The sequence below is a fragment of the Triturus cristatus genome, chromosome 1_2, assembly GCF_964204655.1.
Source record: "Triturus cristatus chromosome 1_2, aTriCri1.1, whole genome shotgun sequence".
NCBI lineage: Eukaryota > Metazoa > Chordata > Amphibia > Caudata > Salamandridae > Triturus > Triturus cristatus.
Window position 1 is genome coordinate 13,727,926 of NC_140580.1, and position 26,309 is coordinate 13,754,234.

The following is a 26,309-nucleotide window of genomic DNA, read 5'->3' on the forward strand; positions in this document are numbered from 1 at the left end:
TTGTCGCACAGGACGCCACCAAGCCTAAAGCCAGCCCTGCGCATAATGCACCATGATGTTGGCGCAGACTTTGAACTCTGTGTTTATGTGTGTTTGCGTCTGTGTGCATATTGTATTAGCGCACAAACGCACATAAACACAGACATACTTGGGCGCACAGCGACAATTAGCGCTGGCGCAGTCATCTGTAATAGACCCCAGGATCTGCAGACTCCACTTTTAGTCAATGCTTTGCAGACACAGCCCTTTTCCTTGGACAGTTCGGGGTAAGTAATGTAAGAGAGAGGACAGTAAAAGCTTAGTTAAGTTTCCTTACCCAGCATTTCCTCCGGTAAGACAACTGTGCGCACGAGTCCTCGAGATACTGGTTCCCAAAGACCATGATTCGGTTCACAGGGTGTGGGCAGACCCCTGCAACCTTGGCAGTGAGGTGCACAGTGAATGCAAACTTCACCTCCTCGGGGGTCAGATCTACCTTTTTCTTTTTCACTTCTTTGTCCACATAAATGTCTGCTAATTGTTTGAAGGAACTGTAGGACATGTCCTTGAAGAATGTATTCAACGTGGGGTCTTCTTTAATCTGCAATGCAAGTCAAAAATCACACATTAAAGACATGAATAGGGTATATTAGAACTTCACATGCTTTATTTTAGCAGTTCTGGATTTTCAGAAGCAAGTAAAATAAGTTAAGTGTGATGAGTGCCCACTGCAGGGTTCTGAGCATGACCAGTGTTGAGTCCTGGAGGGGCACACACAGCTTTTTGTCCTTCAGAGAAGGAGAAAATAGAAAGTCAGCAAGACCCAGCAAGTGGACATAAATGAGAATGGTAAACCGAATAAATGGGTGCCTGACCTTCCGGCTTTCCTAATGCTTTTTGCCATATCTAGGCAGCACCAGCAAACAAAAAAAAGAAAAAGAAAAAAAGTAAAGGTGAGATGATGTGGCCACTTCTGTCACCGCTTCATTCCATATCCACATGCATTCGTCACTACACATATGTGTGCCTACAGACTGATGCAAGTGCCATTTTCTTATTTACCGATCCAAGATGGCAGACACCACGTGGAATATAAATTAAAAAAAACATTCATTTTATTTTTGCAAACACAATTTTTGCAATCCAGATTAGACCAGCAGCCAATGGCAGATGCCATCTTATCCAAAAAAACACATAAAAAAGTATTTAAAAGATTGCGAGGGTGACAGAACAATGAAGGAGCAGGTGGGGGCAGGTGGGTGGAAGTAATGGGAGCCTTGGTGGGGGTCAAGGGACCAACAGAGGTGTATAAAGTTGTGGAGCAGCACGGCCCTCAAAAAATATGAAATAAAGAAAATATCTTTCTTTATGGACCTGGATGGGGCGGGGGTGCAATGAAGGAGCGGTCGAGGGGTGGGTGAAGAGGAAGCAACGAGGGGGAGAAAGTCACATACTGGTAAAAGCAATAAAGCAGATGCACTCTAATAGAGTACTTAATGAAAAAGAAAAAAGTAGTTCTTAAAATGTTGGCAGTGGAAAGATCGAAGTAAGACAATCGAAAGGATGGTAAAGAGGCTATGATCCAAATGAGTATCAAATGGGAGAAGAAAGAGGCCAGCTATTGAATAAGAAACAAGCAAGTGACAATACATAATGAATCAAACCAATGCCAAGCAATTGGTGGGCTATAAGCCCATTGTACGTTTTTGGTATATTCCACAGGAGCGGTTTTGCAAACAGACAGCTAAAAGCGGTCTGGTAGACATGACCTAAAAAGGTGGTTCCTCTAATGTTCTCTTGTAACCTTCAGGGTTAGGATCCTGACACTGGCGGCATTCAGGCATGGCCCGTAGCAATATGCCAAAAAGTCTGGGGCAGCAGTATAACAAATATTCAAAAATAGCTTTTGGGCTCGGGACTCCTAACTTGGACGCAAGTAGTTACAAAGTTATCCACAGTAGCATTCACTAACAGTGCAGCACACCTGTTATTCTAGATAGTGCGAGCTGAGCCTTGTGCATGTTTCAAAGCATGTTTGAAAAACCTACCCATGCGCTCCACAGACATACTTTCAGAACTAGACAAGTACAAACCGACTCCCCCCTCAACCTGCTCTATTTAGATAGACTGAACTAGAGCCTACACTGACATCAGAACATGGGGGGAGAGTTTAGAGTCTACACTGACATCAGAACATGGGGGGAGAGTGTAGAGCCTACACTGACATCAGAACATGGGGGGAGAGTTTAGTGCCTACACTGACATCAGAACATGGGGTGAGTCTGTAGAGCCTACACTGACATCAGAACATGGGGGGAGAGTTTAGAGCCTACACTGACATCAGAACATGGGGGAAGAGTTTCGAGTCTACACTGACATCAGAACATGGGGGGAGAGTTTAGAGCCTACACTGACATCAGAACATGGGGGAAGAGTTTCGAGTCTACACTGACATCAGAACATGGGGGGAGAGTTTAGAGCCTACAATGACATCAGAAACATGGGGGGAGAGTTTAAAGCCTACACTGACATCAGAACATGGGGGGAGAGTTTAAAGCCTAAACTGACATCAGAACATGGGGGGGGGGGAGTTTAGAGCCCACACTGACATCAGAACATGGGGGGAGAGTTTAAAGCCTAAACTGACATCAGAACATGGGGGGGGGAAGTTTAGAGCCCACACTGACATCAGAACATGGGGTGAGAGTTTCGAGCCTACACTGACATCAGAACATGGGGTGAGAGTTTAGAGCCTACACTGACATCAGAACATGGGGGGCGAGAGTTTCGAGCCTACACTGACATCAGAACATGGGGTGAGAGTTTAGAGCCTACACTGACATCAGAACATGGGGGGCGAGAGTTTCGAGCCTACACTGACATGAGAACATGGGGTGAGAGTGTAGAGCCTACACTGACATCAGAACATGGGGGGCGAGAGTTTCGAGCCTACACTGACATCAGAACATGGGGTGAGAGTTTAGAGCCTACACTGACATCAGAACATGGGGGGCGAGAGTTTCGAGCCTACACTGACATGAGAACATGGGGTGAGAGTGAAGAGCCTACATTGACATCAGAACATAGGGTGAGAGTTTCGAGCCTACACTGACATGAGAACATGGGGTGAGAGTGTAGAGCCTACATTGACATCAGAACATAGGGTGAGAGTTTCGAGCCTACACTGACATGAGAACATGGGGTGAGAGTGTAGAGCCTACACTGACATCAGAACATGGGGGAAGAGTTTAGAGCCTACACTGACATCAGAACATGGGGGGGAGTTTAGAGCCCACACTGACATCAGAACATGGGGTGAGAGTGTAGAGCCTACACTGACATCAGAACATGGGGGGGAGTTTAGAGCCCACACTGACATCAGAACATGGGGTGAGAGTTTCGAGCCTACACTGACATCAGAACATGGGGTGAGAGTTTAGAGCCTACACTGACATCAGAACATGGGGGGGGAGAGTTTCGAGCCTACACTGACATCAGAACATGGGGGAAGAGTTTAGAGCCTACACTGACATCAGAACATGGGGGAGAGTTTAGAGCCTACACTGACATCAGTACATGGGGGAGAGTTTAAAGCCTAAACAGACATCAGAACATGGGGGGAGAGTGTAGAGCCTACACTGACATCAGAACATGGGGGGAGAGTGGACGTGGACAGTCCTTACTCTTTGGGCTGCAATTTTACTAGCTGGGGTTTTCTGGTTACAGGGGCCATCTACTGTAGAGGGCAAAAACAGTCACCACAGATAAGCATCTAGATTGTTGCTTTTTTGTGATGACGTCAGCTGGGGCTTTCAGAAGTGTTGTGAAATCGATCACTGGGTGACCCGTTTAAAATGCAGCCCAGCTGTTAGGGTATATGGCACTGCCTGGAGAAAGATCAGTCGCCTTTTTATGAAGCTGACACTTCTTGTAAAGCTGGAAATACCTTTTAAATCCATTTAGGACACACAGAATAAAGAGGAGATTTCAAATTCTGCTTGAAAATTCACTTTAAAAAGGTCGTGCCTCGTTGTGTGGGTCGGTGTAAGAAGGAAAAAACCCTTAAGGGAAACCCTTCCACTGACGGATCATAGTGTGGTCCACAGGGTCGAAGACCAACGTTAGGTTTTGTGGCGCGTGCCCTTAACCAGCCCCTGATGACCACTGATGCTCCATCGGGACCTTCCCAGTTTGAGTTCCAAGGAAGGGACTCCCTAGACGCTAGTGTCCAGCAAGTATGTGTTCTTCTAAGAGTTGGTAAAGGCAGCCTGTCTGAGAGCATCCAGGGCAATATGGCGCCTGCAGATGATTTAAGTAGGATTGAACCTTTATAGGAACACCAAGACACAACACACTGAGGTTCAGCAACCAGCTCACTGATTACATGACTGGCAACCGTTTTGACTGCTCAGAGGCTGCACTTTCACCTCGTCAGCATATTGCACATTGTTTTACCATAGATTAGGACTGCACTGTTTTCTGAACCAGTTTCAGGGTGTGAGCAGATTGGGAGACTAAACTGCCCTAGGTAAGCCAGAGCAGGAACACATTTGCTCTGACGGGGAGTAAACATGGGCTGGAAAGAGAGATGGCTCAAGCAGTATCTGTAGTCGCTTATTGGCAGGCAATCAGTCAACACGCTTTGCCATCTCCATTTTGGATAGTTACGTGTGTCCGTCAGAGGACTGAAGGACACCGGGTGCTGTGTTGCAATTCTGGCCATTATCCTTACCACTTGGTAAAGCGTGTTAAATACTACCCAGCTGGTGTTAGCCTTGCACGGATTCAAAGTGTTGTCAAAGCAATTAATGTGTGTATTCAATGCGAAAAGGGATACTGGAAAGAGGCTTGTCTCTTTTTCACATTGGTGACGATTAAAGCCTGGACTGAGCAGCATTTACAATCATTGAAATGGATTGGACTAAACGGATAATTTGGCTAGTGGAAGCTGGAAAACTGTGCTGCTGTGGAATGCTTTAATGTGTGTCAGAATAAGAGGGAGAAGGAGGTTCAGGCTAGGTTCGTCCTCCTATATCATTAAAGTACACTCAATTGATCCATAGATAGTTTCACACAAAAAAGTGCTCCTACGTAAATCTCGCAAGTCGTAGCACGCCCCAAGCAGTAGATGCTTGGGATGGCCCCAATGATGAATCATGTCACCTAGGGGCAACCCTGGGTGATTGAGGGGACTCTAGAAAAGCATTTTTCTTTTCTAAATTGTTGAGGCTCACCAATTTGGTGAACCCACTGTCTGTTGACTTAGGCTAGTTTCTCATGATCCATTATCTATGGATCAATTGAGTGAATGCTTTAATGTGGTCACAACCAGATGTCCACCCAAATCCGCAAACAATTTTGGGGCGCTCTGGTGTGTGTTATGGTGGCTGAATGATGGCTGTGTGATTCGCAGGCGCCAGGGTGGGGCCAAGTTGAGCAGTAAAAATACAAAAGTATGGAAAATGGATCCCCTAACCCCGTGCTGGATATTAAAAACATCCATACCTGGAAAGCAGCGGGATCCTCATAGACTTGGGTCCCGGTGCCACGGCACCTGTGAACCATTTATAGGTACGCCCCTGATCTATTTTTGGTTTAACTCTCCTCCTTTGAGTCACACTATGTTGTAGGATTTAAGGCAGTTCACTTAAGGGAGTGAAGCCCGCGTAAGTAAATACTAACAACACATTCAAAAATAGCACGGATAGATTGTTTTTAAAATCCAGCAGATGCAAAAACATTAACGGCAATGAGAAACATATTTTATGTTTTATAGAGTATGTTCCCTTTAATAAATCATACAATGAAACAAATACTAAACAATGTGTGAAAATACAGTAATGGAAAACTCTGTTCTAAAACAATATGAAAATGAAAACGGCGGCTCTGAGTGATTTAACGAGGGCTCTTTGAGAAAGGTTCCTTTCAACATAGAGAAGAATAACCCTCGACAAAAGCCTCGCTATAACGGAAAAATAATGGTATACTTCTTGTGAAGAAGCAAAGAGGGTTCAACATCCATACTCAGAGACGCTGATGCAAAAGCAGTGAAACGTGACTAGAAGTGAATGTCTCACCTTTTTGTCCCATTCGTCGCCCTTCTTCTGAAGCATAGATGCAATCTTTCGTATCAAGAGTTCTACAAAAGCAAGCACAGTATTAACAAGATGTCTCTTACACCGATGAGTAAATGCAGCCGAGAATACATGTTCTCATAATCTCGGATCGAAGTGTCAACCTAGAACATGTGAAGACCTGGGCTAGTGGCAAGTCCAATGGCTACTCGCAGCATCATACAGGGCATGGATGTCTGGGCATTTACACAACAGGACTAACAACAAACCCAGTCAAGTGGCACGGTTGATATCAACCTCTCCTTAATTCCATGACTCTGGATCATGAACTAGCAACACCTCTTCTGGTCAGAAAATGCCATGGATTTCTTCCTTATTCAAGGTGGAATGGATGATACCTTTACGGAAGACCTCTTATCTACCAATCAAAGCCTTAGCACCCCCAGAGAACTGGTGCCAACCAGCAACGCAGGAGCACATGGTCATTCGGCAACCCTAGACCCGCACTATAAAATTTCAGTAAGTAAATAAACACACGTGGCCAGGAATGAGTGCAACCCCACCATATTTGTCTCAATATTCCTGCCCATGTATCCCTTGGATACTTCATCTCTCTTTTCTCGCTCACTTGGGGTTCACCCTGTACCTGTACAAGCTCACAGTTTGGAAGAATGGTTTCATTTAATCTTCTTATGAAAAAAATGCAACCACCAGGGAAACCTTCTACATCTCTTTCATCTTCAGCTTGTCCTCTGCTTCTACAAAATATTGCCTCAGTCTTTGTCACTGCACTGTCACCATTGGACTGGTGAAATGCTGTCTGCTGCCTGCCTATAAAGGATGTCTGTCATACATCAGCACGTCAGCACCATGTAACACACTTGGTATTTTATCCAAGACTCGGGACATATCTCACCTGCTCTGATGGCAACATATTGGTGCTGGACAGACGAGAGATCTCAATTCAAGACCTTGTGACTTCTGCCAAATGGACTGGATGGTCATTTTCCCAGCATCACCACAAAGGTCTTTCAGCCTTACCGCACACCCAGAGCCTTAGTACCGGTCTCGCACTCAAAAGGGACCTCAGGAACCGCTGACGTGATATAAAGCCTCACTTATTCAACTTCCCATATGCATAGGACTGCAAGTGCACAATTATACATTGTTAGACCTGACTTCCTTGGCGTGGGTTTTTCCCCTATCTTTTGCCTCTGCTACCTGGATTTTTGATGCTGTGCTGAATTTCGTTTTTGCTGGTTTAGATGCTTTGGACACTCTGCCACTGCTAATCAGTGCCAGAGTGTAAGTGCTCCCTGTGTAAAATATCATATTGATTGGATATACCTGATTGGCATATTTGTATCACCATGAAGTCCCTAGTAAAGTGCACTGTGTGTGCCAGGGCTGGTGATGACAGATACTACTAGTGGGCCTGCAGCGCTGATTGCGCCACCCACACGAGCAGCCCTAAAATGGTGTCTCAGGCCTGCCACCGCAGGCCTGCCTGCAGTCCCTGCACTGCCATGTCCTCCTGGCCAGTGTCCACACTGGCCGGGCCTGACCCTTCCCTTTTTGTACACATCAGTTATCCCTATGGAAGGCCCAAGGTACCCCCCTGGGCAGGGTGCAGTGTATGTAAAAGGTAGAGCATGTACTAGTGCAGGTATCATGCTCTGGTAGTGAACAGCGGCCATTTTGTGTGTTCACTGCTGCAAGGTTATCTTGCTCCATACGCTAACATGGATGAGGCTGGTGCCAATGGCCATCAGCCTATCTTCTCATAGGAACAAGATAAGACATGAGTGTTTGATATCCCTGAGCTCAGCATTTAATAACACATCTTTTAGGAGAGGTTGTTTTTAAATCCTGAGCTGGAGAGCGGTACTTTTTAGAGAGTAGCTGTTCTCTTGTCTGACCCTTCTGTGTGCCTGGGCATGCTTGTGGATTGACTGTCTGGTTTGAGAGTGACAGGGGCTGGGGAGCCCCCAGGAGGTTGGATGAGTCAGCCCTTTGCTGAATGACTGCATTTCCAAGTAGAGTGGAGGGAGGAGATAGCACCTGGGAGTGAATAGGGCTGTGCCTGCCTGCCACACTGCTGGCTCCACCTCCTGCTGGGCGGCTGACGACTCTGCCCCTCACTCTGAAAGGAAAGCAGAAGCCAGGAAAACAAAGTGCTCCAGCAACACCCAGAACTGGATCAGACCGGGCTCAGGACCCACTTGCACAAAGACTTCAAAGACTTTTAGGGGTATAAGTACAGGACCCCTGACAACAGATTTTTAGATTCTACAATCAAGAGGAACCTCTGCTGAAAGACGGACCGCTGAAGGACTGAAGGAAGATTGCCTTGCTGTGTGCTCTAAGGGCTGACCTGTTCTGCTGTGCAACTGAAGCTGAGGAGGAGAAGGGGTCTTGCTGTGTGCTGTGACCCTACCTACTTGACCTAACGAGACTTTGCTGTGTGCTGTGTCTTCAACTTTGAATCTCCAAGGGCCTGAGAAGAGCTGGCCTCCTGTTTTGCAACCCAGGGACAGAAAGGTTGCCAAGACTTCAAGAATCTGCTGTGTCCCCCCCCTGGGCTGCTGTGTACTGCAGAGATCGTGGGCTGTGTGTCAAGTTCCTGAAACATCTGCCCCGTGAAGTGCGCTGGCTGCTCTCTGCTTTGCTTGAGAGCGCCGCGCTGATCTTTGCCTGAAACCGGCTGCCGCGTTGAGAAGACCGACGTGCTCATCGGCACATGTATTGCTGTGGCCAAAAGATTGTGGGCGTCCCCAGTGCTAACTGAGCTGCTGTGAGGCTTGGCGGCGTCTCGATCGACCCGCTGACACTGGGCGCCTTAAAATACCCTGCCCGGAATTCACCGCCGCGGCCCGGGGCCCGAAATTGATCAGTAGCTGCTTTTCCCCGCTCCGCAAAGCCGCGGAGAAAGAAGCGAGGAGGCCGCGACCTGATTGGTTGCTGGTGGAGGCTTGGCCGGAGGAGCCGCGCTGCGAGTGGCTGACTCCGGTGACATCTGACATCGTCACTGGGGGCTCGACGAGGTAGCCGCGACCTGATTGGGCCATCGCTCGAGAGCTGCAGAAACCCTGCACCGAGCAGCCTGAGAGGAGCGCTTCGGTTATAAGCGCAGGGGCACCGCTGGAGAAACGTGTTTATTTAAATACTGAGAGCCTACGAACTTATTCTTTTTGAATACTAATTCACACAAGAGACTAGAGACTATCTTTTTAATTTCCTAACAACCAGAGAAAGCTGAAGAGAACCGGAAACTAATGTGCAATGCTATGGTAGTTGATTTTTATTGCTGAAACTAGATAAAGATATATTTTTAATATACTCACCTGCGTGGTCTGCATTTGTGGTGTACTGGGGGGTCATTGCGGTGGTTACTTGCAAATACTTAACACATTGCCTTGGGGATAAGCCTGTCTGCTCGAGCCAAGCTACCTAGAGGGTGAGCAGGGGTTATCTACAGTGTGTGTCCCTGTACCCTGACTAGAAACAAGGGTCCCTATTTGGTATAAGGTACTTACCTCTGCCAACTAGAGACCCCCAGATCTAACATACATTCTGCTCCCTTGCAGTTAGTTAGTCGCCTGGCATACAGAGTCTATAAAACCCTCCTACACCACAATTACACTACCACAATTGTTAGCAGTAACAACTTTTCTCTGAACATTGCTTAATTCGAGTCTCCAACAAGACTGGTGCAGTACAAACACCTATGTACCCTCCTATGAATGGCACTTGTAGCAGCCAAAGGGATATTGCTAATGTGTGGTAGCATTTCTGAAGTACGCCATTTGCCATTTTCAAGGACACTTGACGCTGCCAGAATGGTGCAATTTTCAGAACTGCAGGCCAAATAGCATTGATAGATAGAGCATGCATACACAAAGCAAGATTGGGAGGAATGCAGAGAAGTGCCATGAGGCCCTCCCCTGTGCCGTGTATTTTGAGCTACATGCCTTTTTCTTCGTACTCTAGATCCTCATGGGAGCTGGCAAGACGCAGGCGGCCTTCGTGGTTCTCATTCTGCTTTACAATCTGCTCAATCTCGGCAGACACACCGGAATAGTAGGAGTCATTGTTTTGGTCACCTACCAACATAAATGGGTTCCTATTAAGGTACCTGATCAAAATGCATCAATATACAGATTATTGCATCAATAGCTATACAGTATCAGAATATTTAAGGCACTCAAAAGAATCTATGTCAAAAGAATCACAAAGCTATCCCACTAGTTCAGGTGTTGGTCTCAGCCAAAGATGGCCATACCATATGTTAGACTTCACAACGGGACATTTCTGAACATCTCTTAATAGACAGGCATGGTCCATAATGGAGGGTCTGGAAGGCCAGAAAGGGCAAAGCCCAAGCCAGTTGTATGGAAGAGCCCTCCTAACACCTTGTGTTTCAGAAGTCTCGACCCATCAGGAAATGTCCCTATTGCCCTAAAGTCGAAGCAAAGCTTCCCCATGCAGACTTTGATTAGTACTGACAAGGAAGCCTTCCCAATGAGAAACTGGGCTACACAAGTTCAAATATGTATCCAACATATGCATAACTGCAGTTCCAAGAGACCTCCATCACTTCAAGAGCACCGTGAACTACAATGCGAATCAGTTCACTCTGAGGGTCACTGCATCAGAAGACTCTTCAGAGTTATTGCAATGTTACGGAGTCGTCTATGGCAGTTCTCAATACTGTGCAAGGACGACATCTCATATACCAACAAGAAGCTGCAGAAATAGGCGGCGTTGGTGGGTTTGTTTTTAAAGGTTCTTCCACCATTTCTTCCTTTCTGATGCTAAAGAATTGCAAAGTAAAGATTTGGCAGTGAACATGGGACTTTAGCCTTGCCTTAAATTCAGAACGCCCCTAATAAACAATATGCTGCAGACTTATTTCTTCCTTTTTTAATGCAATATATTGTACTGTCCGGTGTATGTGACTCTTTTTATTCTTCAACGGTGTAATGTTTATAATAGGTGCTGGGCGCTAGGACCGGCACATGATACCAAGAGGTGGGGAGGAGAGTCAGGAGGCGGAAGAGGAGGAGCGAGAGGGGGCAGAGTAGAGTAGGAGCGAGGGAAGTTAAGAGGGACAAGAATAAAGCTCCATATAATAATAATAATAGTGTCTGCGTCATTTGTGCTGGCGCAGCGACACTACAAACGGGTTAAAAACAAAGACTGTAGAAGTCTTGAAGTGATGTAAATGTCCTTTTTTAGGGCTCGCCTGAGCCAGCGCTTTAGCGCTGCTCTCGCGAGAGCTTTTGTAAAAGGGGGATCTGGAAGTGCAAACTAGTGCTTTTCAGGCCTCCAAATACAGTGCATGTGCGCCGGGCGCGCGCACCATTTGGCAGCCTGAAAGCACTAGTTTGCACTTTCAAATCCCCCGTTTACAAAAGCTCATTTCGCGGCCGCTTTGATGAGAACATCAAAGCGGCCGCGAAATGAGCTCACCATTTGCCACCCCCTCCCTTATCCCACTTCCCTCACAATGGCGACAGCTTGTTCTTTATTTCAGTCTCCATCTCTTTCTTTTCTCATTCCTTCTCTTTGTGAGAGCTGTTTACAACTTTGTAAAAAGCGAATTTAAAGTTCTGATTTGTCTTCTTGGGTTAAACAGCCTAGGGTTACCTTGGAAGAGAAGAGTGTTATTTGTTTATTTTTTAAATGCATGTCACAAGTCTTGCTTGGTTATTTTAATGACGTGAATTGCTTTCAGGTTAGGTCATCCAAACACGAGAAGGAAGTAAATAGTTTGTGGTTGCTATGGTAACTTGTGTAATACAGCTTTGGCGCCCTTGCTTAAAAATAGTCTAGAATTTTGCAGCCGGAGCTCTGTGAGGCGCCTGTGCAGAGGTCTCTTCAGTTGCTCTTGCAGAATTAAAATAGTGTGCTGCCCCTCCGATCATTAATTTCCATTTCGTTTGTCTGAGAACACAAATTCGACTAATTACCACTAACAAACATTTCCTATTTATGTGAAAAGTCACGCTCACTCTCAGAGGCTGCACCAGATATACGATATTTAAGTAATTCTTTTGGCAGGTAACAGAAAATCCTCTTCCTCTTCCTTCTAGAGGAACAGATCCTTTGATGGAATTTTCTACACCATACTTTATACATGGTGAAGAGAATTCCGCTGTGGATTCTGCACCCTCCCAAAAATCTGAGGAGATTCTGTTGCAAGTCAATTCTGAATGACGTCGTTTCCAAACTCAGTTTGTTGTGATGTTGTGTGACAGTCAGCAGTTCCTGTTTTTCGAGATGTGACCATCGCCAAATACAGTTGTTAGTTTCTGAGGGTCACACTTAAGTAATTACTATAAACAAGCATTGGCAAAAACAATAGATTTGACCGTGGCTAGCAGGGTGTTTTTTTTTTTATTATTGCAAGCAAATGCCACAAAAAAGAAGGAAACAATGCAGTTGCCTACACGTGAAACCACTTGTTTGCAATAAAAATGTTAAAAATATACAATCATTGCATTTCATTTTAAAGGAAGTGTTTGTTTGCCTTAGTAAGCAGGTATACATAGAAACAGGTATGGAAACCCATGTAAATCTTCTATTTTCAATCAATCCGAAAAGTCTGTATTTTAACTTTAAATTAGCAGTCTCCTGTGCCGGTCTCATAGGGTAAGCATCAAAGTGACATGGTGGTGTGCCGCAAAGAAGCCTGCTTTCATTCTTAGGCAATGAAGCTAAGCGTCTGTTGCATCCTACAGAAGAAACGGACCTTCTCAGGAAAGTTCCACCCATCCACTCCAGATCTTTCTCTCTCCCCTTCCTCCTCCATTTCTTTTACCTTTCTTGTCTAACTTCCTTGTCTATCCCTTATGCTGCTGTTCTAAACCCCCCATCTTTTTTTAAATAGCCATATACCTTTTCACAAAAGTATACTATTTTTCTGGTTACCGGTATTTCTTCATTTTGACATTTCCCCATAATAGAATTTTGTCAGGCTGACTTTCTTCATTGTGGAAATTTGTTAAAATGCCGGAATGCCTAATGGAGGAGCCATACATAATATGGCCTCTCCTCCATGCCCCAAATGTACAGTTAAAACAAGTATTTGCAATGCAGTAGGTCTCGCATTTGCGAGAGGTCAAGCTAGTGGCATTGTAAATGACAATGCCCTTTATTTATGTTTTAAAAATCAACACATAAATAGAAGGAATTGTCATTTACAGTGCCAATAGCTCAAACTCTCGTAAATGCGAGACCTATTGCATTGCAAATGCTTGTCTGCAGATACGTGCACTATTGCACACTGACAGAAAGTGAACACCTACAATCACACAATGCAGTCAAATATGAAGAGGCCGCTTCGTACTCAGACATAAAAGCTTGCCACTCGGCCACTACACCACATCCTTTTCAGTGGCATCATTTTACTAAAATTATTGAGGGTGGTAGGAGTGACATTGCATATCCTCTGGGCCTAGATGGCATTGCAGGAAGTGACATCACATTTCCATTGACTCTGTTGGCAAGCTCCCATGAAGGAGCATGCTCATAAGCAATGATTGACAGCAAGTTGAAACGACCCAACTACTAAAACTAACAGGTGGCAGAGAGAAAGCAAGGGGGAGGGAGCTGGATTCTTGCATTTAAGCGGAGAGCTTAGAGGGAGTAAAGACCGTGCTGGTTGTGTTTCAGGCCAAGCCAGAAGCAGTTGTCATATGGGGCAGCCGTGTTTGACTTAGGTAAAAAGGGGTTTACTCTTGTGGGGAATTATTTCTTGCACGCTGATATTTGAGTAGGAAAGACCATCTCAACGCCCGTGATGGCAGCAGACACCATCCATTGATTTGGCAGTAGCAAAGTTTTGAGTGCAGCTTGAAAGTGTAAGGACGGTTCCTATTGGTCGTGAAAAGGGGTGCGTACGGCCATACAGATTTTGAAGATGAATTAGAGAATCTTAATGGTGCACTGGGCATGAAATTCGGAATGAACAGGTGGCAGTTTATGTAACTGTAATGTGTTTAATTGTTTTTTCATGAAATATGTTCTCTGATTCGTAATTTAAACAGTAACGGTTCTCCCAATTCTACTAAAATAAGCAGCTGCTGAAGACATTTACAATTTGTCGCTTTGCGACTTGCAATTTGCGACTCGCAAAATTTAAGTTACAACAGATTCTCGACACTGTTAGCGATTCCTAATGGGGTCGCAAATTGCCTGCCTCATTAATATTCATGAGGCAGGTGCAATTTGCGACCCCATTAGGAATGGCTAGCACTCCCAGTGATGGTGGCCTGCTGGGGTCAGCAGACCACCATGTGTTTGACTACTTTATCAACAAAGCATTTAAATAGAAAAATGAAACGTTTCCATTTCATTTTTTTAGGAGTAGGAAGGGGTCCGTGGGCCCACTGCCTGCTCTTAAAAAATATTTTCTCACACACTCACAAAGGGGTCCCCTGGTTACCCCTTCCCGTTTGCGAGTGGCAGACCACCTACTTGAAGTGTTTTGCGGCCGCAAATGCGGTCGCAAAACAATGGTGCATTGCATTGTGACTCGCTATTAGGAAGGGACGCCCCACCTAATAGTGAGTCACAAACTTTTTTTGCGGTCGCAAACAAGCCAATTTCCTGTTTGCGACAGCAAAAAAAGGTCGTACGTCTGGCCCTAGATAGTCTGCTGGATTAAATCACAACATGGATGAAGTCAGTAAAAAAGGAACAGTAAACACTATCCCTAAATGCCCTCAATGAGTCCCTTAAAACCATTTCATATTCATATACAGAGGTCTCCTACCTTCTTTGCTTGGCCCGTTGACCTGTTGCAGTGGAAGGTGGCTTGGTCGCATCGATTTTCTACCTGCGTCCTTTAGACTGGACCACTTCTCCACTTCGGTTACATTTTTCTTAAAGGAGAAGGCTCTCTTGATGCTGCTCTTTCTTTTGTTACTCTTGACTAATCCTTGACAGGATGTACATAGGTCAGCGGACGAATCCTGCTCCTTACACCCGTGAAGGTGGTTCCCATTGGAATCCGTATGCATTGTCTCTGAGTTGTCTTTATGTCCATTATCTTTTCTCTTGGTGAAGAAACTTAAGAGGCTCTTTAGCCAGGACTGCTGACCTTTCCCCTGCTTTACTTTGTGAATGGGTTTGCCTGTGGTTCTCCCATCTTCCACCCCCGCTTCAGTCTGCGATGGCTTCATCTGATCATTCCTGGCGTCTGCGTTTTTGGCCTCTATTTCAGTTCTGGCTTCTGATTTGCTGTTGTCTAGTGGTGTTTCCACATTTCTGCGCCCAGGATATTTCCCAAAGTCACTCATAGACCTTTGTACTTTCCTCAATCTTTTCGTCTCTGTTCTTTGATTAGACAAATCGACTGGAGCGATCAAGTAGCCCCTGGTTTTTGCCTCGCAATTGCTTAAACTGCGTTTGATGTAGATTTCTAAAACCTTCTTCGCCTCATGCCGCAGGCTGCCCAAGGGGTTTGGCTCAGCTTCAGCTAAACACTCAGACGGCTCCATTTTGATCCTGAGAGAAAAGAAAATTTAAATAAATATGGGTACCATGGCTCATGTTAAAGTTCTTTAATTGCTCTCATTGTGAAGAACATTAATAGTCAGTCAGTCAGTCAGAATATCTTTATTCGACTTATTACAAGTCATACAAAGAACGCCTACTATACATCTATTTACATTTCCCACACAAAAAAACCTAATAAACAAACAGAAGAAAAATTTTAGACATGGATAAAATATTTCTATACAAATCTATCACGTAAACATGCTCAAACAACAAGAGAAGTTTTAAAGTAAGCTATGGCTAACAGGTTTCGCCCGCATTGCGGCTACCAGAAAGTTTGCCATACAAAAAGTAACATGTATGTTAGGTAGTAGTTGTAGAAAGAGCAGGGCTGGTCTTACTTGGACAAAACCAGCTTTTTTCAAAATAGGCAACAAATATTTCTTTCTCTGCTCATGGTATATACTACAAAACATAACAAAGTGCAGAGTATCCTGCACCGAAAAATTGTCGCAGCAGCACGGTGGGGCCTGCTCAGGCTTCTGCCAGGTCTTAAATGAACCTAGATAAAAATGTATCAAATTAAATCGGAACTTTGATAATAAAAACCTGTGATATGGGAATGTGACAAAGTTCAAGTAGGGGGCGAGTGAGGGTGTACAAACCAGGAGGTTATGTGCCCTTACTGCGGGTTTCAACACTTCGAGATCCTCCCTCCGTGCTTCCTGCCTATCCCTAAATAACTCTTTGATGGTTACTATGTCCTGTCTCCTAATATTTTCCGGAGATGAAAAAAGATCTGGGCGACCCAGATCTGCAAGGGTTTTAGCTACATATGCCAACCAAGGGATACTGGTGTATTTATCCAAGGATAAGACATCGTGCAAAATCTTGTGGTTCAGAGGTAGGTCATCATTTGTCCACAATTTCAGCCACAAAGTTAGCGGAGCAAGACTCAGGGTATCAGACAGATAGGGCAGACCCACCTCCTTATGGATGGAATACGTTGGGGTGGATTGCGGGACTGAGAGCAAGGATCTAATGAATCTATTTTCTGCTCTCTGAATTGGATCCAGGTTTACGTAACCCCACAGTTGGGAACCATAGGCCGCTATGGCCACTGGTTTGCTCTTGTAGATTTTCAGAAGGGCTTGCATGGGCCTAGCCCCTAGCTTCCCAGCAAAGCCCAAAATCGCTGAGGAGGATCTTATTACCGCCAATCTTTTTGCTCTTATCTGAGGGCCCCAAGTTCCTTTCTGGTCAAATATTACCCCCAAATATGGAAATGTGGACACGTTGGTGACAGGGACTCCCCTGCAAAAAAATGTTTTGTGTCTTTTTTTGTTGCATTCACGCCCCATGACCATCGTGTGTGATTTAGAGGCATTGACCTTAAGGTCCAGCATCTCCATGAAGCTACCAAAAGCGTCCAGGAGATGCTGTAGGCCTACCCCAGTGCGGGCTATCAGCACTGCATCGTCCGCATACAGGAGCGCTGGAATTTTGACATCTCCTGCATGCGGAACGTCGGCTGCCTGTCCCTGCAGGTGACTGCCCAGCCTGTTGATGTAGATGGTGAATAATACAGGGGCTAGAATACAGCCTTGCCGCACCCCCTTAAGGGATTTAAACAGGGGGGTACGTCTGCCATCATTTGTGACTCGGACAGCTGCAAAAAGCTCCTGGTGCAGTTTAGCCATAAACACAACCAAAGACTCATCAATGCCCATCTCCAACAATAACTGCCACAATTTCGACCTATTCACCAGATCAAAGGCAGAGGAGAGGTCCATAAATGCAAGGAACATGGAGCCCTCCTTTGCCACTGTATATTTAGAAATTAATAGATGTAAGTTTATACATTGTTCGATCGTCCCCTTTTTTTCTCTGAATCCATATTGTAGTTCAGACAACCCTCCACGGCTCTCAACGTTGTCATTAAGTCTGGCTAGAAGAACTCTGCCTAATATTTTTACCGTTGAGTCCAAAAGAGATATGGGCCTATAGGAGGCGGGATCATCTTGCTGGCCTTTATTTTTATAGATAGGGACTATGGTGGATGTGGCCCAAGAACTGGGTACATGGTTGTTGGCTGCGTTAAACACTTTCGACAATACCGCCGACCACAATTTGGGAGAGTACATGAAAAAATCAGCGGGAACACCGTCAGGGCCGGGAGCTTTATGTCTTGTTGTAGCCATCAGGGCTTTTTCTACTTCTTCGGGATTGAAGACCAACGGGTCTGCCACTATAGCAGGTACTGAAACATCTGCAGTTCCTTTGGACCCACCCTCATATACATTTTTGAAGTGGTTTAGCCATTTGTCGTCGGTGATCACACAGTCCATAAGAGCATTATTGTCTTCAGAAAATAACGGTTGTCTAATGATCTCCCAGAATCTTTTACTGTCCTTCAGTACTGCAGCTGAGAGGAGATTTTCCCATGCTTCGCGTTTAAGGGATTCTTTGCGGTTCTTAATGGCAACCTTGTAGCGTTTCCTTAATCTAACAATATCCTCCCCAGCCCTGGGAGAGGTTTTTAACGCTGTCAACAATGCTCTGTGCGCTTTTGAACAAGCAGAATCAAACCAACGTTTTGTTCCAGAAAATCCTTTTTTTGGCTTGACTAAAAGATCCTTAGCCACCTGGCCACAAATTTCCTCAAAAGCCTCTATAATTTCTTTACCTTGCGCCCCCGATTTTTGACAGATGGCCACTTTGTCCTTTATTTTTGGAAAATTTATTTCATAGAAATTATCCGGGATCACTTTGGCCCATTTCAGTCGTCTGTCTTGGTCGCAGGGTTTCAGGGGGTGTGCTGGTTTAAGTGCTTTTGGCGGTGCTCCCATCTGGCCACCCCAGGCCACTTCAAGTAGTACAGGGTTGTGGTCACTGTAGGGTATTATGACTGTACAATAGACCATAGACCGGTTTAAAATACCTTGTGAAACAAAGATGTAGTCTATCACTGAGCCATGGTGACTGCCAATGTAGGTTGGCGCCCTAACGCCCTTATCGGGTTCATAAAGGTCATGGTTTGCTAATAATTCTTCTAACTCAAGCCCCTCTGTAGAGTGTTCAAAGTGGGGGCCCCGAGGGGCCTCCTCGCCCCCCTCAGTTACATTGTCACCTCTTCCCATACAACCCAGGTTACATAGATGAATATTAAAATCTCCTAATAGGATAAACTCATAAACTAAATAGATATTCTGAGACACTTTATTTAAGATATTATCTAGGTTAGCGACATTACTCCCACTGTGTTCGCTGTTCCTAGAGTTGTAAAAATTAATATATATCGTCCTACAATTGTTACTAGTCGTCCTTTCAACCATTAGGATGTTTACGGAATCTGTATTTATCTGCCTATAGGTGCCCTTCAGATCTAGAGAAAACATAATGGCCAAACCTCCTTTAGCTCTGCCCATGCGGCTAGGGACTGCAGGGATAGAGAAGCAGGTGAATCCATCCCACCAGAAATTAGCCGATATGTCCCACGTTTCTTGCAGGGCAATTATATGTTGCTTAGAAATAAAGCTCACACATGCTTTGTCCTGTCGTTTTGCAGATGAGCCAGCTATGTTCCATGTTATAATTTTACAGGCGTTGGTAGGTAACCTCAGCTCTTTTTCCCCCAACAAACACCCCTCAGCTAAGCTTAAGGATCTGACCGCCTTGTTCTGAGCTACCCCAGGTGCGTTCTGTGTTGGAACGATGTTCAGGGTTGACGCTATGCAACCCTCCCCCTGGTATGATAGCCCAGGGTTGTCCAACGGGACATAACTCTCAGGTGTTTCATAAAATGTAAGCAGGCGGAGACCGTCATTGGTGTAACACTGGCTAAGGTTTATTTCGGGTCTAGTTATGGACTCACTTGCTCGGACATTGCAAGGTTTAAGTCAATCGCAGTTGTTTAGATCCGCTAAGGGAGCATACCTATTCCCCAATCCGCCCCCCCAATCAAAAGGGGTAGCTGCCTGACCTTGACCCATAGCTGCGATGTTCCACATAGGTAAAGGGGTATTTGGGCGTATCGGAAAGTAATCGTTTCTCGCCCATGGTACAAACCTATTGATTCGCCCAATGGGATCTTGGCCCATCCAACCCGGGCCCCAACCATTAACGGCAGGGTCTGGTGGCATGGGAGGCCACAAATTTGACTCATGCGCGTGGTTAGATCTTCCGTGCTCAAAGTTAAATATAGGCCCAGGGCGCTCGTTGGGGAATCTATGTCTAAAACCGCCTTCCCAGTTTGGGGCGTTATTCGCTCTCCTAACTCTAGTAGGGTTAGAAAAGGTAGGGAGCTGAGCCTCACTATAGAAGAATTTTAGGGTGAGCGGGACTATAGAGCCGCTTCGCCTTTGGGGTGGGAAGATGTTATTCAAAATTTTTGGGAGGACCTCTGTGTTGGCAAAGTTTATAATCACACAGTCCCCCTTAAATTTTTTGGGATTGGACCCAATCCAAGGTACCCTCCTGGTCATAACAATATCCCTTGCTAAACTATCCATCCCTTGGGGGGCCATGGTCATGTTTGTAGTAAGCCAATGAAGAGCTTTATCCTTCAAGTCCTGTTTCGATTCTATTTTGTTTTGTGCTAAGACTGGGACATTTGCTAGTACTAGCACAACTGGGGAGGCTTCCAAAATAAATTGGGCTGATATATCCTCATGTATTGTCCCAATTATGTCCCCTGATGATGATGTCGGCGCGGCTCCGCCTGCTAGGTCCTGACTGGGAGCCGTTAATAGAGTTGAAGCTACTGCTAAGGGCCCCTCTGGCAGTGTAGGCTGTGGGACACTCATTTGGTAGAGCCTCTACGGCTCCCGATGCCAATTTTGTGACAAGAGCAGATAGATTGGCCACCTCTACCACCAGATTACTTTGTGCACCCCCCGCCTTCTTAACCTCCGAAGTTAATTTATCCAGTTTACCAATCAAGGGCTTGATGATTGTCCTAATTTTTATATCAATCATATCTTGGATCCGATTAAAGAGTTCATCATCAACAATACGTCTGGATTCTGCATCGGCATCAAAGTCAATTTGTTGCCCTTCACGTCTTGGGGGTGGTGTAGCTGCCTTTCTCCTGCCTTGTTGTTTCCCCCCTCTCTTTGAGTGAGATTTTCTACAGGTTCTCACTGGCCGTGGAACGGGCTGCCCCGGTGACGGTACTTCCTCGATGGAAAATGACTGGTGATTATGCTCTGAGGTATTGCCGTTATTGGCCGACGAGTTAACCAAAACATGAGGATCTTCTGCATCGCTGGCCAAGTCTTGTGGGATATGAACTAGGCTATTCGACTGGGGAAGATCTGGCGGTGTGGTCAGTAACTCTGGAGTAGATGCCCTTGCGGGCGGGCTTTCTAACGGAAGAACTGGCGATTGGCTCAAGCCTAGCGATTGCCTCCTCTCATTGTTGATCTTATTGACTTTTTGAACCACATATGAGAGCATTGTGTTGAGGGGCTCCGTCGCAGCAGATGCGGGCTTTTTCCTTACCATAATGCCTACCTCTTACAAACGACCGAGCCAATTGACCAAGGTATGTGTCAGGATCCACAGGCAGATGGCAGAAGACCTGGGGGTAATGAGGGTTAATAGAGTTCTGTACCTTACTAATCCCAGACGGCGAACCTTAGGGGGGTGGCCTCGCCTCGCCTTCTCGTGCCTCTGAGGGCCACAGAGGGCCCGCCCTTTGCCCGGGCTTAGCCCCGGGCACTCCCGCGCGCTCCCGCGCAGCGAGGCACGTCACTTCTTGTAGGCGTTGGTTAGGAGGAACATGAGGGGCGGGGCGGTCAGGGAGAGCGGGCCAGGTGACTTGGCCTCGGGATCGCCGGGGCTTCTGGGAGAGTGAGTCCCGGTTCCCAGCGCTCGCAGCCCTGTCACTCGCGCACACACCCTGCAGGTAACAACACTCGGCTTGGCGACCTTGGCGATGCGGGACCCGCGAAGCGGGTTCCGCGAGGTGTTGACTGGGTCCTCCCTTCTGCAGCAGCGAATCCTCCTTCCAGGTAACAGCACAGCAAACTGTAGAACTGTAGAGCTTCCCGGTTTCCCGCTTGGGCGGGCTCCTTTTCAGCTGATTTGCAGGGCGGGGCGGTCAGGGAGAGCGGGCCAGGTGACTTGGCCTCGGGATCGCCGGGGCTCCTGGGAGAGTGAGTCCCGGTTCCCAGCGCTCGCAGCCCTGTCACTCGCGCACACACCCTGCAGGTAACAACACTCGGCTTGGCGACCTTGGCGATGCGGGACCCGCGAAGCGGGTTCCGCGAGGTGTTGACTGGGTCCTCCCTTCTGCAGCAGCGAATCCTCCTTCCAGGTAACAGCACAGCAAACTGTAGAACTGTAGAGCTTCCCAGTTTCCCGCTTGGGCGGGCTCCTTTTCAGCTGATTTGCAGGGCGGGGCGGTCAGGGAGAGCGGGCCAGGTGACTTGGCCTCGGGATCGCCGGGGCTCCTGGGAGAGTGAGTCCCGGTTCCCAGCGCTCGCAGCCCTGTCACTCGCGCACACACCCTGCAGGTAACAACACTCGGCTTGGCGACCTTGGCGATGCGGGACCCGCGAAGCGGGTTCCGCGAGGTGTTGACTGGGTCCTCCCTTCTGCAGCAGCGAATCCTCCTTCCAGGTAACAGCACAGCAAACTGTAGAACTGTAGAGCTTCCCGGTTTCCCGCTTGGGCGGGCTCCTTTTCAGCTGATTTGCAGGGCGGGGCGGTCAGGGAGAGCGGGCCAGGTGACTTGGCCTCGGGATCGCCGGGGCTCCTGGGAGAGTGAGTCCCGGTTCCCAGCGCTCGCAGCCCTGTCACTCGCGCACACACCCTGCAGGTAACAACACTCGGCTTGGCGACCTTGGCGATGCGGGACCCGCGAAGCGGGTTCCGCGAGGTGTTGACTGGGTCCTCCCTTCTGCAGCAGCGAATCCTCCTTCCAGGTAACAGCACAGCAAACTGTAGAACTGTAGAGCTTCATTAATAGCTAGAGAACATTAATAGCTTTTCAATAATTCCGCTATTGTACATTTCCCTCTTAACTTAAATGTGGTAAATAGAGGCTTCTGCAATGTATAAAGTGCACGGTGTACAAGTTCATATGGGTGCACAACATTGGTGGGTGCCGGTATGATAGAGAGAATTAGAAAGACGGGATGAAACAGAATTGTAACAAACAATACATTTGTGGATAGGTAAATCTTTCAATGGACCATACACTATTCAGGGTTTTTTTTTATTTTTTATCGCTGAGTCGGGCTTCCATGGAAGGCTGGCAGTACATAGTTATATGGTCATTAAGCGAGGCCATATAGATTTTAAGCCATTAACTAAATGATAGAGTTGAAAATTGAGGCTTTGGAAATGAATTGCTAATTACTTATGAGCAGCAGTCATGACAGTTTCTAAAAATATTTCACTATGTGCAAGGAGGCCTAAGGTACTTGTACCCACCCCAACCCCTCCACTTAAAAAAAAATAAAACAAAAGTGTCTAATCCTGCCACCTATGTAAACCCCGTAATGGACGCTGGCTGTGAAGAGCCTCTAAATACGAGATGGAAATCCACTCTGTGATGGGGTTTCCAACTCATCTCTCGTGTCATGGTGTGGTAGCAGTGAATAAAGGTCAGAGGCCAACAAGGGAATTATCTACAACTAAGCCTGGGCGGAGTTTAAGGAGTTCCACGTTAAAAAAACCCTGCGCGGAACTCCGCAAGCGGCAGAGTTTCTTTAGATAAATTCCGTTTGCGGTGATTTTCAGTGTCAGATGTTTGTCCGCATTGTGCAATCATCACGAACGGCACTATGTACAGCGCAAGCGGGCACTGCTTCCTTTCTGCCGCTCGAGTAGATTTTTACTCGAGCAGCAGCTTTCTCAATGCGAACGGACAGTTTCTCAACGCGAGCGGTCGTGAGCATACGCGGCCACTCGCAATGAGAAATCTGACCACTCACGTAGAGAAATCGCCGGGAGGTTGATTTTCCTCGCTCGTGCTCGCCAACTTGACGTTGATGAAACGCGTAACGCGTAGTGCGGAAAACTCCGCAAACTCCACGAACGGAGCGGAGTTCACCGCCCAGACTTATTTACAACCAGAAATTAAAAAAATAAATGCGGTGAGGTGTCTGTCCCACAAGTGACAGTTGGCAAGTGAATTGAAACAAAATTGTATATATTTGTGAAGGAATTAATCCGGAAAAAGACACACACATAGATAGCTCCTTATATTCAATATATTTGATATTGGGGGTAAAAATCAAAAATATACCCCAAAACATTAACCATGTCATATTAGTTTCAATGTTGGAGTGAGAAAACTAAAGATTAATTTCCAGAAAGTCCACTCTAATAAATGTCAAACATAGTCCACCATAAAAAATAAATGATAAAAAGATGAGGATCTAGTCGATTCACATAGGCAGAGTTGGACTAGGCATCAACGTTTTGGTCTTGTGTGTCACAAGTCTGTGAGACCATCCTCACAACCACCATGATAAATTAGAATTACAAAGATGACCCCTCATTAGTTGGTATAGTTTGGGAAAAGATTTTTAAAAAATAGGGTTTATTAGGTCTATAGTCAGAGTGAATCAAGTAACCAAATAGAAATTTGTTGAAAAAAATCGGGCAGGAATGAGTGAATCAGCTCGGGGAGTTTCTCACAGTATCAATCAAAACGTTTAGATTTTTTTTACATTTATTAGAGAGGACATTCTAGACATTAATCTTTGGTTTGCTCTTTTTCCTGTATCGTGTGATACCTGCTCTTCAGCGGGAGACTATGTGAAGAGTGCTACATAGCCGCCACAGCTTCAGACTGCTTATGTGTGACATTTTCATAATTTCAGTGTAAAAATGAGTGATATTCAACGACTATGAGAGACACTTTCTCACTGGCAAAATCAAGCAATGAAGACGAGGTAAATCATAGCTGCCAAGGTTTCAGGTTATTGCCTATGTGTGACATTTTCATGCTTTCAGTGTACTTGTGAGTGGCATTCAACGACCAAATGTGTCACAATAAAAGTGACACTTTCTCGCGAGCAAAATCAAGCAATGAAGCCCATGGAACTTGATAAATAGCAGAAATAACACTCCATTTGAGCAATGAGAGACTCGAAGAAGTTCTTGAAACTGCTGCAAAGCACCTGAAATGAAAGGGCACTAACCTAGTGCCATGAGACAAAAGCAGTAACCCACTGAGCTACCTTCATAAAACACAATTCTGTGATCTACATGGTACTCATACCGCTGACTTAGTGATGTTCAGCGCTGAAACAAAGTACTAGCAGAGTTGGGCCACCAGCCACACCCCAAAATGAGTTTGTGCGACTGACTCCGTAACGCTGAACTCAACTTACAGATAGCAGACAGACTGCTGTGACTGCCGGGGCTCAGCTGTAACTTACACAGAAATTGATTAAATAGAAATATATGGAGTAAGTTCTATCTAAGTAACGTACTATTAACTTATTCAGAGTCAGGTTTTGCAAAAGATTCAACAAATAAATCTTAAAAATGACAATAATTAATTGATCAAGAGAAAACAATTGCAAGAAACAATTACAAGAAACACGGGTGTGTATATTCAAAGAAAATTCTTTTTTTATATTAAAAAATCAATCTGTTTGTTAGGGTACAAAATAAAAGAATGTAACCGGAATTCGGAATTCACAAATGATCAAATATTCTTCTCAGTTAAAATTGTGGACACCTTTGCAACAGAAATATTTGAGTCAATTTGTTGAAGTTATACAAACAAATATTGCCCATTTTAAATTCAACTGACAAATAGGTGTTGTAGTCGACGTTTCGGTCTATTATTGTCACAGTCTGCTAGACCATCTTCAGGATGTTGAGAATATAAAAGGACCCTTATTTCACAGTCGATGATGAAATGGTACTTGTATGAGTCAGCTTTATTTATTTGGTTTAAAGCTTGAAATAATGACCATCAAGGTACGGTGGAACCATATTATTCAGAAGTTCCAAATCATGACGTTTAGCCAAAGAATCTTCGTTATAGTATTAGCTGAATCGTAGTTGTGCATGTTCATAGAGCAGTCGGCTAAATGTGAACTAAATCCCTTGTAGGCACATTTACCTGCTCATACTTAACCGCTCAAGCCATCAAGGGTCTATTGGGTATCCCACTATTACAGATATTATAATTTACACAGAGCAGCTGAGAATGATCATGACCGTGCGCTGTAAAAAAGTGAATATTATTAGGAAGGAGATACCTGAGACTCCATTTACTTGTGTGTGTTTGCAAGCACCAATTCAGTACAGGCTTAGTTGCAATGACTCCCCCCGGCAGCAGCTACGGTTCGTCCACGATTCGACTTGCTGCTTTCGGCAACAGGCATTCAAGAAGCTGCACAGTGGGCAGTGCTCTGGGCTAGTGAGGCACCACGTTCACTCCGGCGATGGCTGTGGTCCCGTGGGTCAGCTGGTGGAGTCTGGTCCAAAACCAGCAACATATAAATATGATCATTACAGATTACCGCCACACGGCACAGCGCGCTGCGAGAAGCAGCGGGCTGCCCTGTCATTGCCAAACTTTATTCATGAATAACTAAACTGTCACTCCTGGCTGTCTTGGCAGTAGCCATTGGTCACTGACTCCTCGTGATGTATGTGAATCAGTATCCAGTAGTGCCACGCTGGTGTCGGGTGACTCATGGTTATTATGTTACATCCGTAGCAGAATTATTTGTAGTAGCCAGCCCCCAAGCCTACTGGGAGCACTGTGGACCGCGC

At 45.8% G+C, this 26,309-nt stretch overlaps 1 protein-coding gene across 1 annotated transcript; it reads right to left on the bottom strand.

Moving 5' to 3' along the window:
- Window positions 1-298: 298 nt before the first annotated feature.
- On the bottom strand, window positions 299-15,559 carry LOC146866643 (uncharacterized). The gene is made up of 4 exons (XM_085614407.1): window positions 14,833-15,559; window positions 10,025-10,156; window positions 6,057-6,118; window positions 299-580 (listed from the first exon to the last, which is right to left on the bottom strand). The coding sequence occupies exons 1-4, from the start codon at window positions 15,557-15,559 to the stop codon at window positions 299-301; spliced, it is 1,203 nt and encodes a 400-aa protein (XP_085470533.1).
- Between the last annotated feature and the right edge of the window lie 10,750 nt (window positions 15,560-26,309).